At 34.6% G+C, this 17,740-nt stretch overlaps 1 protein-coding gene across 2 annotated transcripts in view; it reads left to right on the top strand.

Moving 5' to 3' along the window:
- The first annotated feature begins 1,096 nt into the window (after positions 1-1,096).
- Positions 1,097-17,740, top strand: part of LOC124367993 (ester hydrolase C11orf54 homolog) — a 40,448-nt gene continuing 23,804 nt past the window's right edge. Inside the window, exons 1-3 of one of the 2 annotated variants that reach the window (XM_046825258.1) lie at positions 1,097-1,464; positions 13,781-13,879; positions 17,338-17,513. In XM_046825258.1, coding sequence (XP_046681214.1) covers positions 1,389-1,464; positions 13,781-13,879; positions 17,338-17,513 — 351 coding nt within the window. In that variant the 5' untranslated portion in view covers positions 1,097-1,388. The remainder of the gene's footprint in view (positions 1,465-13,780; positions 13,880-17,337; positions 17,514-17,740) is intronic. The other variant, XM_046825257.1, reaches the window with a different exon arrangement.

Genomic DNA, 17,740 nt, shown 5'->3' with positions numbered 1-17,740 from the left:
CACGTGGTTCTCTTTTAGAGGTTGTTGTGTGTGTTAAAATAAATTACATTCTCTATGTCACTATCTACTATTGGCGTTTAGCTAACGCTCAGCCAATTCCCTGGGGGGGGGGGTTGTAATCACTCGGTAACGTAGTAATAATTGTTAAATCCGGAACCAAAATGAATTGAACAAATCATAGTAGCAAAAAATCTAAAACAACCAAAATGTGCATTTTGTAAAAAAAACACGATAAATATTTTACCATTGAAAGCGATTTACAGGCTTACTAAAGGATATAAGACAAAAGGCTACTGGACCTTTTTTATAGATCTCATAGTTTTCTAGTTACTGAATGATAAAGATTTTAAACTCCAATCAACGGATCGGCTGATACCGACTCCAGAAACAAGATTTATACGTATCAATCACAAAATAATTGCATTTAAACGCGTTTTGCGGTCGAACCATTGTAGATGGGTCAAAAAGTCACTGGACCTCTTTTGTAGATCACTTCATTTGCTAAATCAAACCTTTGTTTTATTTTGACTTCCGACCAATGGTTTTGCCGCTATCGACACCAAAAACAAAATGTTCACGTGAAAATTACATAAATTTTGCACATAATCACGTATTGCGGTCATACCGATAGAGATAGGGCAAAAAGTCACTGGACCTTTTCTGTAGATCACGTAATTTGCTAATTTAATGGGTCAATCAGATTTGAGCTACGACCTACCGTTCGGCCGCTATCGGGCTCGAAACATTATTTTTATCGAAAAAATCTCTGGAATTTCAAATGTTCGAGCGTTTTGTCGCTTAACCATGGAAGATAGAGCAAAAAGTCACTGGACCTTTTTTGTAGTTCACTTCATTCCTGACCATGAATTTTTCGTCAGATCCGAGCTAGCTCCAACGGTTCGCCCGCTATCGGGCTTACAAAAAATGCCTGCAGGGGTGAAGAATGCGCGATTTTTTGGGAATTTTTTTGAGGGGTTGAAAATGAAAAATTCTCACTTTTCGGGATTTTCCTGGTGGTTACACGTGGAAAGCTATCTGTGTACCAAATTTCAAGTCTCTAACTCATCTGGAAGTAGGTTAGAATTAGTATACGTGAGTGAGTGAGTGAGTCAGTCAGTCAGTCAGTTACACATGCGGTTGTATATATATTAGACTCAATACTCTAGCGATGTATCGTCTATTTTTTACAGTAAATTAATGTAGTTAATATTTTTATCTTATCGCTCACATGGTTTATTTATTATCTAAAGAATTATATTCATGGTAGCAAATCTAATTTTTACTTGTTATTTGCAGTATAGCATTCACTTCATAAGTTTGAAATATAAGCAATATTATATTATTGAACTGTTTTGTAATAGTTTTAATTAATTTCACAAGTTATTAATATGGCTCTAAACCCTGATACTGTTCTTGTTGAAGAAAAACCGCTTTACTGTCCCTCTATGAACGATGTAGCTCAAGGTAAAACTACTCAAAACTGTAACTGTATATTTTTAGTAATAGGCTAATTAAATTTTCTTTGTGACTATCAGGGCCTGGAGTGTCCATTACCTAATATGACCCGTTTTCTTAGTTGTCATATGGCCAATAATTAATATATGACCTAGATTTTTATACACCCTTCCTCCTTCCAATACATTTCTATCCCCAAATCTTCTCATTGAACAATGATCTCCATTTTTAAATTAGTCCTAATTTTTCTTTTAAAGCGTTTCAATGTCTATTTTCTAATTAACCTACCAACAATTTTTCAGCCCCCTAATTTGTCTGTAGTTGCATTGTCACTTTTCAATATTTTGGGTACTTTGGTATTATATCTGGGGGTTATCATTTTTGAAAGAGATTATCTTTTCAGGGACCTTACTTATAAAACTAGGTTATTAGAAATAACAGGCTTTATTTTACTTGCTATGAAAATAACATGTCATTATGACGATGGGCTCAACTTGTTTTCTGCCTCCAAAAATGAATCAAGGTCGGCGAGGAGGCCACTCTGTCCCTATCTAATATTTGTTTTTAGGCTATACAAGTTGGTAAATACTTTTGTATGTATTTTAAAAAGTTAACAAGCACTGAATTTAGGTACTATCTCAAGGGATATTTTCTTTTTTTCAATATAAGTGTGGGGTCACCGAAGCCTGCTCTGATGGCGGGGAAGAATGAATGAACGTTTATTGTAATATTACATCTTAACAAGATCCAGCTATGCTGGTAAGACAGATGACATAGTTAGAAATAGAACAATAATAAAGAATGTCACTGCTACATAATATAACCTAATATTATATAATATTAAAAATTAAACACCATTTATAAACTGCACATAAAAGCTTTACGAAGATGTCAGACATTAACAGGATAAACAATGAAATTTGTCAAACTTTGACATCAGTAATAAAACTACTAAATAAATGTAAACATATATACATCCAACAATTCCCTTTCTTTGGTCTCCCATTGTTAGTTGTAATAGATTAACAAGAAACAAGATTCCAGCTAAAAAGATTTGCTAACAAATAAATAAACTCTGATATAATAACAGTATTAACATTTTCAGCTATGAATAAATTAACTATAAACTAATTAACAGTATTAATACCTATGTCAAACATTTATTATGTAAAACATTTCTGAGTCAGATAACGTTAAAATTGTAGCACACCAATAAGTAATAACAATCATTCATTCAACCAATTAAGAAATAAAACAATAAATTGAAGACATTTCTGATTTTTACTTACACTATCTCAGATCACGTCTTAGATTGTCCAACTTTTGCTACGTTAGACCATGTTGGATGATAGGACACATGATCTGAGGTCAAAAAGTACTGATCGGAAGTGCCCCTTTGTACTTACACCATCTCAGATCATGCCTTAGATTGTCCAACTTTTCTGATGTTCGACCATGTTTGATGATAGGGCACATGATCTGAGGTCAAAAAGTACCGATCGGAAATGCCCCTGGCCATCAGAGTGGACTTCAGTGGTGCCTCTTGTGGCACACCACACTTCTGGCAAAAAAAGAAAAACATCCCTCGAGATAGTACCAAATTCAAGTTCAGATCACATTAGCACTTGTAGAGGTTATCTATAACTTTGGTACTGTTAGTAACATATTTAGGATAACCTAATCTAAATCCTCTTATGTAGCCTAATAACAAATAGTAGATAGGGACAGAGTGTCCTTTTTCTGATGTCGCTCTCCTTTGAGAGGCAGACAACAAGAAATGATCGTCATAATGACGTCTAATTTTCAAGTAAGCCTGTTAGTTCTAGTAATGTAGTTTTTTTTAGGCCCCCAGTTAGAAAAAAAAACCCTTAAAACAGAGAGTTCTGGATAATACCAGTCTCATCTTTTGATAGTGAGATTGTGGTGCTTCAAAGACTGCATTCTACCATATTCTTTTACGTGACAAATTGTCTGCAGAAAACTTACTAGGCCTACTGTCTGTCAGCTGCCTCAGGTCTTATTTTCCTTTTAAAATGTGACTAATGGCTATAAACATGAATACGTTTTATTGAAATCAGAATAAATCTATAAACAAATTTAGCAAGGTGACCAGAAATTGATGAAGGAAACAGGATTTTTCCGGACATTTGCCATCGTTTAGAGAAACAAGAAATCAGTAACACTACGTTTCGAGATCTGTAATCTGATCTCTTCTTCAGGTAAAGAACTAACCTAATACATAATTACAAACTAGGTTAAAATAAACAAAAAAGTGGATGTTTATAGAGTTAGTGAAGTTGAAAAACAACATGGTGGTTGTGATTCCTGTCTTAGGCGTGCCATAACACTTTAGTAAGATTTGTTTATTTTAACCTAGTTTGTAATTATGTATTAGGTTAGTTCTTTACCTGAAGAAGAGATCAGATTGCAGATTTCAAAACGTAGTGTTTTTTTTTTTTTTTCTTCTTCTTGGGGCGGCCTACTGCCATGCACTTAAGCCTCAAGGGCCTTTTGCGCACCCCGGAAACACCATGAGGCCTACCAGTCTACAACTTCAGCAGTTCAACAAACCGCCGAAAACAACCTATCAAGTCCTCCTGGGAAAACTCGCCACCCCTGTTCAAGCTACCAAAGATGGCATACCGCTCTCTTGCTATTGCAGGGCAATCAAAGAGCAGGTGCTCAGCAGTCTCCTCCTGCTCATTACACCTTCCACAGAGCGGATCCTCCTGAAGGATGCCAACTCTGTGTAGATGCTTCTTCAGGTGACCATGCCCCGTAATGAGACCAATGACCTTAGAAGACATTGATCTGTTTAATGAGAGAAGGTCCGAGGCCACCTTGGAGGAAGGTGACTGTAATACCATTCTACTCACTCTCAAACCCGGATGCAACCTCCACCTTCTCCCATGCTCCGCGCGAATCCATTTCGAGATCCTAGAGGATTCACACCTTGGAACACCGCAGAATGGTTGAGGGCCCGTCATAATTGTTGCTGAGCCCTGGTTGGCCAGGGCATCAGCTCTTTCGTTCCCAGGAATCCCCTCATGACCAGGAACCCAACAAACGGTTACATTGTTGATTCTGGCAAGGGAGGAAACGGTCTGATAGCAATCCCAAACCAGTTTGGATTTGATTGCACAAGAATCCAGCGCCATCAGCGCTGCCTGACTGTCCGTGAAAATGTTAATCGTCTTGCCCCTATATCGCAGACAAAGATTCTCACGAGCACATTCCATAATTAGTGTTACTGATTTCTTGTTTCACTGAACGATGGCAAATGTCCGTAAAAATCCTGTTTCCTTCACAATCCTTCTATTGTTAAAAAATAAGCGAACGAAGAACTTTTAACTAGACTGGAACAATACGAAAAAGAACTTAATAGTAAAGAAATACTCATTCTTAAACTTCGAGATAACATCGACGAACTTAATGAATCAACTGAAAATAATAAGTGTCTCTACTGCTACCCACCTCTACAATGCTCTGATTTCTCAAATGTTAAAGTTCACTTTCGGAACAATGCCAAAAATAGTTTGCCTCTCATACAAAAAAAACAGTTTTACAACTGAAAACCAGTTTCAAATTCTTGAAATGGAAGACATTGTTGAAAATGATAAAACAGAGGAAAATTCAAGGCCCACTCATAAATCAATTGTAAAACCAAATACTAAAACTAATGCTAAAACAGAAACTAACCTTCAGCATGGAAATACAACTTCAAGGCCCAAACTGATCATTCTAGCGGACAGTCATGGGAAAAAGCTCAGTACTATGGTTGAACAAAGGTCATCTTTGAATGTGTGTTCTTATGTTAGGCCAGGAGCAAGATTTGACCAGGTTGTAGAAGATGTGGGAGAGATCACAAAAGGTTTGACCAGCTTTGATTACCTCTTGGTGATGGCAGGCACAAATAATGTTGAGAAATCAGGTGTCAAGCAGCTCATGAGTGATGTTCATACATTAATTAACAATACAAAGCACACCACCCTCCTGCTGGCTACACTACCCATGAGGCATGACCGCTGGGAGCTAGATGAAAATATTACAAAAATAAATGCTGAACTGGAGAACATTAGCGAAGTGCATGATGGCATGGTGAAACTTCTTCCCCTCCATCTCCTGCCTCGACATATGTTCACAGTGCATGGTTTACACATGAACCGAAGAGGTAAAAAAACCGGGTTGCTGAAATGATAAAAAATCTTGCCATGAAGAAAGTCGTTGAAAGTGAAACTGAAGTTCAAATATCAACCTCAACATTACATACTGGAGTAAAACCAACAACTATGCTCATTCCAAATGAAATCTACAAACAAGTGGCAGAAGAAGTAACTGCCAGTCAACAGGTTCCCCCAGTTTCTTCAAACTCCAACAACAACAGGAACACTATTGAAACTGCCCCTGTGCGTTCTTCTAGAACTACCATCTTGGCCGAACTGGAAACATCATCCTCAACTTTAGAGTCAACACTATTATCAGAGACAAATATTAATGAACTGCCTGCAGAACCACAGCAAGCTGAGAAACCTACTCCCGAGAGCCGTACTCCAACATCCACTCCAACGGTGTCTCCCGGTGATCGCAGCTACGCAGAAGCCACAGCTACACCTAGAGGTCACAACAGATCACAAGAAACCACCTTCTCTACACACCTCAAGCACAACACTCTCTCTGTAAACAGTTGCCCAAGCCCCCTTTTACAACCCTAACTATGTCACCAAAAAATATTGAAGCTTTTGATGTAAAACTTTCCTCTTCTTTAACCCATAAGAGACTACTGTGACCATATGGTCACAGTTTCAGTATTTTATTTTTGGGTTGGTATGCCTGATTCATGAAGCTGGTTTTTGATTTTTTCTTAGCCAGCTGACAGAACAAGAGTTATTCTTCACCTGTAGTGTTATTGTTTGATGGTTGGTTTCAGTTGTGAGGAACAGTAAAGTATTAAATTTACTTATGTTACAACATGGCTGATTTTCTTGACAACAATTGGTTGTAAGTATTATAACTTTTTTATATATAAGATAAACATATCTGAAATATGTCCTATGTTATTTCATAAGCTTTTAACTGGTTATGTTTTAAAGAAAATGCTATGTCAGTTTTAGGTTATGTCATAGGCCACCTCAAACTTTACTGTGACCATATGGTCACAGTAGGCTTTCATATGAACAAAAAACAATAATATTGAATATGTTTTAACCAGTAATTTTTATTTCGCCTCTCATGTTTGTGAGGTATATATATTTAACATTATTATCCTTCATTTGTTGTTTTAGGCAACAACTGTCACTGGCCGAGGGATTTACTGTAGCCGAAGCTGTCGATGTAATTGAAAACTTTGTTGATGACGGGAATCTCGACACCTCAGACGTTGACATCTTTATTGCCCCCCCCAGAAAATGATATCCTCACTGATGAAGACTCTGGTCCAGAAGACGAAGGTGGTACCATAAATAATTTGAACGGTGGACAACTATCAGCTTCCCGCAGAAATAAGAGTAAGAAGACTTTGTAATCTTGTTGAATCAAGTTGCACGGAACTACAAGATAAAAAACATCGAACCTGGATTGATGGCGACATGGAAGCTCAGAAGACTCTTGCTTTTCAAGCATACAACTACAGTAAGTTCAGTTCTTTAAGCCCAGTTGAACTTTTTGAGCTATTCATCAACAACAGTGTTATTGAATTGCTAGTTAAAAATACAAACAAGTACGCTTTATTCAAAAACTGCCCAGACCCAAAGGTTACGGAGAAGAAATGAAATGCTTTTTAGCAATTTTGTTACTGTCAGGATACAATGAACTGCCTGGTAAGAAATGCTATTGGGATTCTGGACTAGATATTGAAAAATGAAATGGTCTGTCAAGCAATGAGACGTGATAGATTTATTCAAAATTATGCGCTTTTTGCACTGTGCAGATAACTCTGAGACAATTCCAAATGACAAAATGTGGAAAATGAGGCCACTTATGAACTTACTCAAATGTAAATGTCTTGACAATTTTGTACCATCTGAGTTTTTTGTGTTTTGATGAGTCCCATGGTAAAGTACTATGGCAAACAATGGATGTAAGCAATTTTTTGAAAGGGAAACCTATCCGTTTTGGCTACAAGATTTGGAGCCTAAATACTGATACTGGGTACTTGATCAATTTTTGAGATTTTTCAAGGGAAGAAACACAACAACAAATGAAACATATTCAAAGCTATTTGGGAAATCAGCAGCTCCTCTTGTATCAATGCTGGATGAAATACCTCAAGATGAGTTACCCTACCAGTTGTTTTTTTTGACAATTTGTTTACAAGTCCAGCACTGATGAAACATCTGAAAGATAGAGGTTATGGTTCTACAGGAACTGTCCGAATCAATCAACAGATTGCCAAAAGACTGCCCTCTTTCATCAAAAAAAAGATATGCAAAATGAATCTCGAGGAAGCTTTCAATGTAAAATAGAAAAAGAAGATGGCATATTTGTCGCTCGCTGGAAAGACAATAGTGTTGTTACAGTCGCATCGACATCATATGGTATTGAGCCTATTGCAAGTGTGAAGCGCTTCTCTCAGTTCAGAAAAGAAATATCTCCCACATTCAACAACCCTTTGTGATAAACAGTATAATCACCACATGGGAGGGACGGACCTTATGGATGAGGACATAAGCACCTCACAGAATTGGGATCAGGGAAAGAAGTGGTGGTGGCCTTTGTTTACATGGCTTATAGATCTGGGCACCACTAATGCTTGGCGACTTCTCAGATTGTCAGGGAACAAAATGACAAAACTGACATTTAGAAGAGAAATAGTTCAATGCTACTTAACAAGGTACAAGACTCCTCCAGCTCTTCCCGGCCCAAGTACTTCAAGAAAGGTCTTCGTTGCAAAAAATAAAAATAGTCTACGCTACGATGGTCTACATCACTATGTAATACCAACAGAAAAGCGCAGGAGGTGCGCAAATAGATTGTGCAGTTCTGTAGGAAGAAACAGCTTGCAAAAAATGTGACGTCGGCCCTGTGTGTAAAATGTTTCGAGAACTATCACAAACTGCAGTAGGGCTACTATATATGTCACTCTGGAGTCTACAAAAACTTTATAATAATCTGATTTTACTTTACTTAATAGTTTAATGGTTTTAAAGTAAATAATAAAGTAAAGTTTCATATAATGCGATTGGTTGTTTATTTATTCGGAAAAGGTATCTTAAAAGCCTACTGTGACCATATGGTCACACACAAATTTTCGATATAGATACATCACTAGAATAAAATCAATAATTTTCCAATAACAAAAAAGCTTATAGAAAAGGGTTTAAATACAAAATAATTTCAAATTCCACAGAAAATAATTCCAGTCCCTTTATGGGTTAAACTCTCCAATGTCAGAAAATACCTTACAGGGATGACTAATCAAACCAATTGCTCATCCAAGTGTCACATTCCCAGTACATTTCCTGCTTCCTCCAATAACATAGTCAAAAATACAATATCAATTTTACATCACAATGTACAACATCTTCCATCTCGCTTAGATTTACTTGAAATTTTCCTTAAAGAATCAAAACCGGATTTAATTGCACTTAGCGAACACAAAATGACAGTAGAAGAATTGGATTTGCTACAAATTTCAAACTATGTAACAGCGTCTTGTTTTTCAAGGGAATCGGGTCGAGGTGGAGGTGTTATAATTTTAGCTCATAAAGATATAGATTTTAAGAGTGTTGAAATGCCTTCCATTCAGTCATTATTAATAGAAAAAGAGTTTGAGTATTGTCTAGCAGAGATAACAACAGGTAGTTTTTTCATTTATATTAGGATGTATTTACAGATCTCCGAACTACTCAAATCTGGACCAATTTCTTCACAATTTAGAAATACTGTTAGATGTTTTGTGCACAAAATTTAAACAAATTGTAATTGCAGGAGACTTTAATATAGATGTTCTGATAAAAAATGATACTTATAACAGATTTGTAAATATTTTGTTTATATATGGTATGAGGTATATGGTTAACTTTCCCACCCGAGTAACAGACCACTCTAAGACTGCAATTGACAACTTTATTACTAATATAGAACCAAACAATGTTCGTATAAATGGAGTAATTACTCAAATTTCGGATCATGATGGTCAACTAATGAATTTGATGAATGCAGTTTCTGATAGCACAAATTTAACTAGGAAAGAAATAAGAAAATTTAAAAATAGTAACATAGACATTTTTTGCAGACATCTAAGCTCAGAATCTTGGTCTGAGGTCTACCAATCTACTGTTAATCTAAAATATGATAGTTTTTACAGTATTTTTAAACATTATTTTGATATAGATTTTCCTAAACGGTATGTAACAGAAAACCCATGTAAAACAAAAGAATGGATTGATGAAGAATTAATTATAAAACAGAATGAAATTATAGAATTGGAATCCCAATTTAGAAGGTTTAAAGATAACAACTTAAAGTTATTAATCAAACATAAAAAAAGAGAGCTAAAAAGTAATATAGCTAATAGTAAAAAAAACTACTTTGAGGAAAAAATTGTCAATTCCAAAAATAAGATTAAAACCACATGGAAATTAGTTAACATGGAAGCAGGTAAACAGCCAAAATGTAAGGCAAATATTAAATTATTTTATCAAGAGAATTACATAACAGACCCAATTGCTATATGTGATACTTTCAATGAGTTTTTTGTTAATGCAGTCAAAGACTTAGTGTTACCAGAAATTACAGAATATTCTGCAAATTTGAATTTGTCAAATTTCCCTACAGTGGACACAAAATTTAAATTTGAAATGGCAATAGAAAACGAAATTGAAAAAATAGTAAATTCTTTTGAAAACAAATACTCAACAGGAAATGATGACATCCCTAGTACGATCATTAAGGTAGCCTTGCCTTTTATCAACACTCCGCTGACCCATATAATTAATCATTCTCTAATTTCAGGAGTATTTCCTGAAAAATTTAAATTAGCTCGTGTCATTCCTATTTTTAAAAAGGGTAATTTGGAAGATGTCAAGTGTTACAGACCTGTATCTTTACTTCCTGTATTTTCAAAAATTTTAGAAAAAGTAGTTTTTAATCAATTTTATAAATACCTAGAGTCTAATAAGATACTTGACAAAGAACAACATGGTTTTAGGTCCAACAAATCTACTATAACAGCCGGTGTTGAGTTTATAGAGTCGATTATTGAATCTGTCGATAAAGGTGAAAAAGTAATTGGAATCTTCTTAGATTTGTCAAGAGCCTTTGATAGCGTAGAACATAAGAAGTTAGTGGATGTGCTTCAAAATTTAGGAGTGGAGAACACTGAGTTAACTTGGTTCAAATCATATCTATCACAAAGAAAACAATATGTTGAAATAGACCATTTCTTGGATAGTAAAAAAATTAAGTATAAAGAAAAATATTCCTCTCACCTTTTAAAAGTACAATATGGAGTCCCACAGGGATCGATTTTAGGTCCTTTATTATTCCTGTGCTACCTAAAAGGTTTACCTGGAGTAGTACAGGATATCAACAATAAGGTCTGTCTTTATGCAGATGATACTAATGTAATCGTAAATGCAAAAACTGAAGAATTAGTTGAATTTTCATCGTACATTGGCCTATCATTAATAAAAGACTTTTTAAACAGTAAAAACCTTCTTTTAAACTCATCTAAATCTAGTTTTGTTTCCTTTTCAACAAAACAAACAAGGAATAAAATTTTTCCTACAGTATTTGTGGACAATGAAATATTGGAGCAGGTGGAGGAAACAAAATTTCTAGGCTTGACTATAGACGAAAACTTAGCCTGGGAAGAACATGTTAATCTTGTAATTCGTAAAACGTCTAGCGGTCTTTACGCTTTAAGGAGACTAGCCCATTCATGTAATATTGAAACTTTAAAAAATTTATATTATGCTTTAATCCATTCACATATTTCCTACGGAATTTGCATTTATGGATCAACAACAAAAAGAAATATGGACCAACTTTTAATGCAACAAAAAAGGGCACTAAGAATCATGTTTAATTTGAAGCAAACAGACTCTGTTAAACATTTGTTTTCAGAACTTAATATATTTACAGTTTACAGTTTGTACATTTACGAGTCAGTTAAATTTGTATTTATCAATAAAAGAATTGCAATAGGTAATACATCCCATAGGTATAACACTAGGTCACATAGATTGGTTGAACCTCATAAATTATTATTTTTTGAAAAAAAAAAAAACCCACTTTTAAAGGGAATAAATTTTTTGAATATTTACCCCAAATCATAAAAAAAGAGCAAAACCCTAATACCTTTTTAAGTTTGTTGAAAAAATTCTTAGCACATGCTGCTTTTTACTCTATAGAAGAGTTTATTTCTCACAACAATTAAAATGTAAGCAATAAAATATGTTAGTTTGGTGGTTATAAAAAATTTTAATTAAGTATAAATGAGTGTGTAATGGCATTGTTCTGTCTTTAGATTGTTTACAATTCTGGATTGTAATGATAGTGTACTACTAAGAAAAAAAAAATATATATAGAAATAAGATAAAATATGACACTATTCTTGTACTTACTGTGCAAATATGAATAAAGATGATTGATTGATTGATTGAACCTTCAAACAGAAATTGATATTTTTTTACCGCACCTGTGAATGGATCCATGTAAATGGTATGATTGTCCCGCTCTGGTATCCACTGACTTAAAACTTAAACCTAATTGGCTGGCTAGTTTATGCATGACCTTTGAATTTGACGTTATAAGCACTTATGTAAGATTTATAGTGAATTTCCAAATACATTTTTAATAGAGGTGACATGCAGTTATATACAACTGCTCTTTCATATATCCCTCTTCGAAGCGTACTGGAAATAAGAAAAAGTCACGCGGAACTCAGTCAGGCGAGTAAGATATATGCGGCAGAAGTACCATGCTATTGTTTGCCTAATACTAGATAACAAAGATGGCTGTTTATTTGGGTGAGTTGTTATGGTAAAAAATATACTTCCCTATATACCACAGGTCTCTTTTGACGAATACTGTCATTCAATCTTCTTATCATTTACAAATACTTTGCCTGTAGCACTGTATCCAGCTAATGATTAATAACTAGTTGTTTTACGAATTTTATCTAAAGGTAAGCTATTAGTTCTAGTCGTTTTTGCAATTTTTTTTGAAGTTTTGCTATTGTAAAGTAACATTTTACACTTTAAATTAGGTTAATTGGGATGTTTTACTGTTAAATGTCTTATATTGTTTATCGGATAATAGTAAGTAATACATATGTCATAAATACAGTATATACAATTATGATATAAACGTTAGATTACGCTAATACTCGCCTGCATTAAGAGAGCATATGAATAAGGAAGTCTTACCTCTCATTTTGTCGTTGGAAATTTTGTTTGAGAAGTCCTGTTATATCACTGCGTAGGATTCTTCTTTCTAAACAAGAACACATTTCAAACACCTTTGTCCTTCAGGACTAGTACAAATTTATTTGTAAACATTACTTGCACTGTAAAGTTGTACTGATGAAAGGCAAAGGACTAGTTGCTCCATTTTCCTTTCTTGTGGAGTTATTCAACAGTTTCTGTTATTATAATTCACCAAAACCATTGCTTACAAAATTTGCTAGCAAGTTACATAAAGTTTTGTCTAGAACTGAGTGGATTTTTGTCAATACGTACGATTTTTAGTTTTGAACATCGTTATTATCACTGTGGGCTGAGTAAATTAAAATGTACTATTTAGTAAAATAAATTAATTCTCTGCAATTATTTTTATTGTTTTGTATAAAAACCCATTTTTGGCCTATTTTGTATATTTTCAATTTCTTCTTAAAATCATTACCGTATTGTATTTTTCCTAAGGCAAGATACTTTAGAGATTTTTTTTAATTTTCTGTGTTTGTAATGCAAGAAAATATTATTCAAAACTAGATATAAATTATTCCTTGTAATGCATTTGCAAACTATATGTAATAATGCATACTTTACTTTTAATAGCTAACATTGTATTGATATTTAACTACCTGATTTGAACCTGTTGAAACTACTGTTATGATTAAATGAATCTTAAAAGAATACTAAAGTTTTCTAAAAGCTTCCATGGCACCATCAACATGATTTAATGTAGCAGCTTTTTGGTTATTTCATGAAGTAGACAATGCTTTGAATTGGTGGCAATTAACATTTAATATGATATGACAGACATGAAATTTACTTTTCTTCCAGTTGTGCTAGAAGGGTGGTTTTCAAATGTGCACCTTTTCACCTTTGTTTAAATTTTACTAATTCTAAATAAACTAATTTTTAATTTTGGTTTGTTGCAGCTCTTAAAGATGGCCTCTCCGAAAACTTTGAAACTGTTGAAGTCAGTGTTGTTGATTGTCCAGATCTAACACAGAAACCCTTCTCGCTTGCCAGTCAAGGTACGATTGTATGCAACATTAATAACTCTGTTAGGACAGTGAGTAAAGCTGGGAGGGAGGGCTCTTAAGCCCGAGCAATCTCTGAAACTCTAGAAATTGTGACTGAAGCGATTGAATTAACATATGTTAAGATATCATGTGCTTATTTTGTGTAGCATTTCTGGATTTATTGTTATTGCTGTTGTTTCAAGTTATCTTAAAATAAATATAATTTTTAGGTCTTAAACAAATATTTTAACTGACTGCATTATATTAAACATCTCCAAGAGTTAGAACATAGACAGATGAACTGTCCTTTGGCCTTTTTATCAATACAATGAGTGCATTTGGTGCTTTGGGTGGCACCTTTAGAGGGCCACATAATTCCAGTGCAGTCATTCAGTATCTAGAGCGGTGCCTTTTAAGTGCCACACAATTGGTTTGTTTGGTGCCATTTTTCCTTTCAGAGGGCATTTCTTTGTCTAAATTGTTTGTTTTTACTTTTAATATTATTGTCTTGTTATTTTTCGCCTTTCTTATTTATTGTTGTCTGCTGCTCATTATTGTAATTGTTGCATTGTTGTCACCCACTATTGCTTGTTATTCTCTTTGTAGATTATCATATTGTTACTCTGTTACATTGCTTGTTATTATCTTTATATTTTAACATATTGTTACTCTGTTACTGCTTTTATTTGATTGTTAATTATCTTATTATGTTTATATTCATATCTGCTACAGTTGTCGCATATCACTGTTGAATCATTAGTTATACTATGGCATGGTACATTTATTTTGTTGTGGTATTAGTATTAGTGTTAACTTATCATGCATGCAATATTTATCGATTTATCAATATATATCAATAAAAGAACGTTTATTGTAATAACCTGAGCCAAGTATGTAAGTAAGCTATTATATAAAATTGGAGATGTCGGTTGAAATAAAATAAATAAATAAAACAGTTTATCCTTGAACAATAAGGAACCTATGTACTAAGTTTCAAGTCTGCCGGAGTTATCTATGAATTTAACCTGTCTTTAATCTATAAATTTCATGAGACTGTTCAGTCAAAAAGACTGTCCATTTCAGATTCTTTTGTTTATTATTGAGGAATTTTGCTTCCACTTGTAATTTTGAGGATAATGTTTATTTCATGTTAAATGTACAGTTGCTAATTAGAACTACCCCTTCTGGATGTACCTTCCAGTTGAAGCTTCACTAGGAACAGCAAAACCTGATGTGTCACTTATGGGCAACCCTATGTATGTCCAGCGTGGCCGTGAGGAAGTGCTGTCTCTTGCCCGCTTTGACTGAAAGGCTTCTTTTTTCTAAGGTGACACGACTGAGATATAATCCATCCTCTTGGAGTCTTGACAGGAGTCGGCCGTTACCCCAAATTTTCCCCATGCTGAATATCTTGTCACTCCAGAAGTAAGCGCAAAGGTTGTTTAAGGATTAAATTCAATAAGACATACCTCACCTTCTTCAATTAAGTAAAATAAATTTGCAGAAGGAATAATCAGTCGAGGAAACATTTCCTTTCTTGAACTTGGTATTAATGAGAAGTAGTTGCAGCTCAGTCCAGTGATTTCAAAATATGTAGCTGTTCCAACTGGTCAAACACACAGTCTCAAGGCTCTAAAAAGACTTTTGAACTCATAAAAACATTCCTAATTGTTTTTGCCACATCTCCGAAACACAGATTGTTCAAGAAAAGAGTATAAGTATGCATTGATTGTGAATAGAGTAATGTGATACATAAAGTACAGTTCCAAGGGATAGTATACCCAGTCCAAAAGTGAATATTCTCAATATAGAATATTGTCTTGAACAAATTGCTTTAGGAGAAGAACGAGCCTCAAATATATTCCTTCTGACGATTATGGTTCTACAGATGTAGTGTAGTGCACATAGTATGACACCGAAGTGTGATCTTTGTGTAACGTAAGTACGTGGAGTGTGAGTACCGACTGGCTGTACTGTGTGCTGTCACTGATTATATTTTGCACACAGTATGAATAGCTTAGAACCATCTTTTCCATTCCATAAGTTACTGACAAATGTGTATAAAAGCACAAGAAATTGTAACCTAAGTATACCGGAGAAACGAAAATATGGAAGATGTGCAAGAAGAGTGATAAGGCTTATCTTGGAGGCAAATGACAATGCCTGCATGCTGGTATTCTACAGAGACCATAAAAGACAAGGGTACTTTTTAAGCTTTTTGTGATAGCGGTACAAGTGACACACTCGTAGTAAAGAACAGAAAGTACAATTCTGTAAGAATGCTGGCCTTGAAATTTTGCATGAGAGAGAGGTTTCTAAAATAGAGATTATGACTGTGACAGCATAGGTATTTTTTTATATTGCAGAAAATACATTAATTAACTAAAATAAGTTCAACATCTCAGAGTGGAACATGCTCAGATGGGTTAAGGCAGATATGTTCAGATTTGTTAAAAGTTGCAGTAGGTAGTATCAAAGGTGAATGACTTGAGGGGAGGTCATAGATACAAGATGATCTGACTAATTGTAAAAGCTCTAAACAAATTCATTGTACCTAAAATATTAGAAGTAAATGTATCGTTTAGTACTAGTTACAAACCCCAGATAGGGGATGAACTCTGGGACTCTTAGGAAAGTGGTCATGCCTAAACAACCCATCTGAGAGGAAGTGTGTCATTAGGAATTTTGCTATGGAGCGAATTCTTTCAAAAGAGAAAGGATAGAAGAATTGTCCATGTTGGCAGAAGGAGGGATGAGAGATTGTTAGTCAACTGTTCCTCTGGCAGTATCAAAGATAGAAATTAACTTTCAGGAAGAAGACAAACTTAGGTCAGAATTTTCAGAAGAGCAATGAAGAATGTGTAGTGTCCTTCCATGTCCTAGAAGAAGATGAAGGCAGATAGGTTTCTGCTGCAGCAAGGTTCTGAGAAGAAGCAAGGAGGTAATTCTTTCCTACAAAAGGAGTGAAAAAACAGCATTAAACTAGAATCCCATCCTACTCTCTGGTGAAACACCAATATAAGAAGTGGGAAAGTTTTTAAATTAGATTTATTATATGATTGAAACAAAATCAATACAGGGAATGAACCTAACTTTGTAATAAGAGGAAGGAAGGAAGTTTTAACCGTAGTGTCTTTGCTGAAAACTTGAAGACGACAGAGTGAGGAAAGCCTCCTTGCTAGATCACTTGGAGGCTTAATCGGTGAAGGTACCCTCTTACTAGTAGAATCTAAATGTTTTGTACAATGTCCATTATGTAAGCAAAAGAATTTGGAACCATATTATGGTAATAATTGTTTTTTATTAAGTAACCTCCGTAAAAAGAGTATAGATAACCTCCGTATTTACCTGAGATTATACAGTTGGATGAGTTACGTATTGCCCTCTATTACTTGAAGGTCAAAGTTGTTATTATTTAAAACTTTCAATCATGATTCCATAACTGTTTAAACATGACTGTTGTTCTGTAGGTTTGGGTGGTTCACCGACAATATTGGAGGTGGGCGGTGTGCCATTTCTGATGCCTCTTGTGAATCGATCCAAGATATATGATTTCAAGGACATGAACAAAGTGACCGGAGTAAACCCTGCCTTTATCGTCGGGGCGGGTGCTGGACCTTTCACCTACGCAGGTGTCAATAGTGAGGTATGCACAAACTAGGGCAGTAAATTCTATGTTCTGTAAAGAAATAAAAAGGATTAATTAATAAATGTTTTAAACTATTTAGGCCTGCCACCGGATAAGTCCTTCAGGCTTGCAGAATCTGTGTATCTGTTTCATTGTGATTTAAGATACTCTTTTATGTATCTTAAAATGTATTGTATTTTGTGCTTTCCAAGCAAAGTGTTATGATCTTATAAATAAGCCTGATA

Source organism: Homalodisca vitripennis, chromosome 8 (genome assembly GCF_021130785.1).
Source record: "Homalodisca vitripennis isolate AUS2020 chromosome 8, UT_GWSS_2.1, whole genome shotgun sequence".
NCBI classification, from domain to species: domain Eukaryota; kingdom Metazoa; phylum Arthropoda; class Insecta; order Hemiptera; family Cicadellidae; genus Homalodisca; species Homalodisca vitripennis.
The sequence above is the reverse complement of the archived record's forward strand: the minus strand, read 5'-3'. Positions and strand labels throughout refer to the sequence as shown.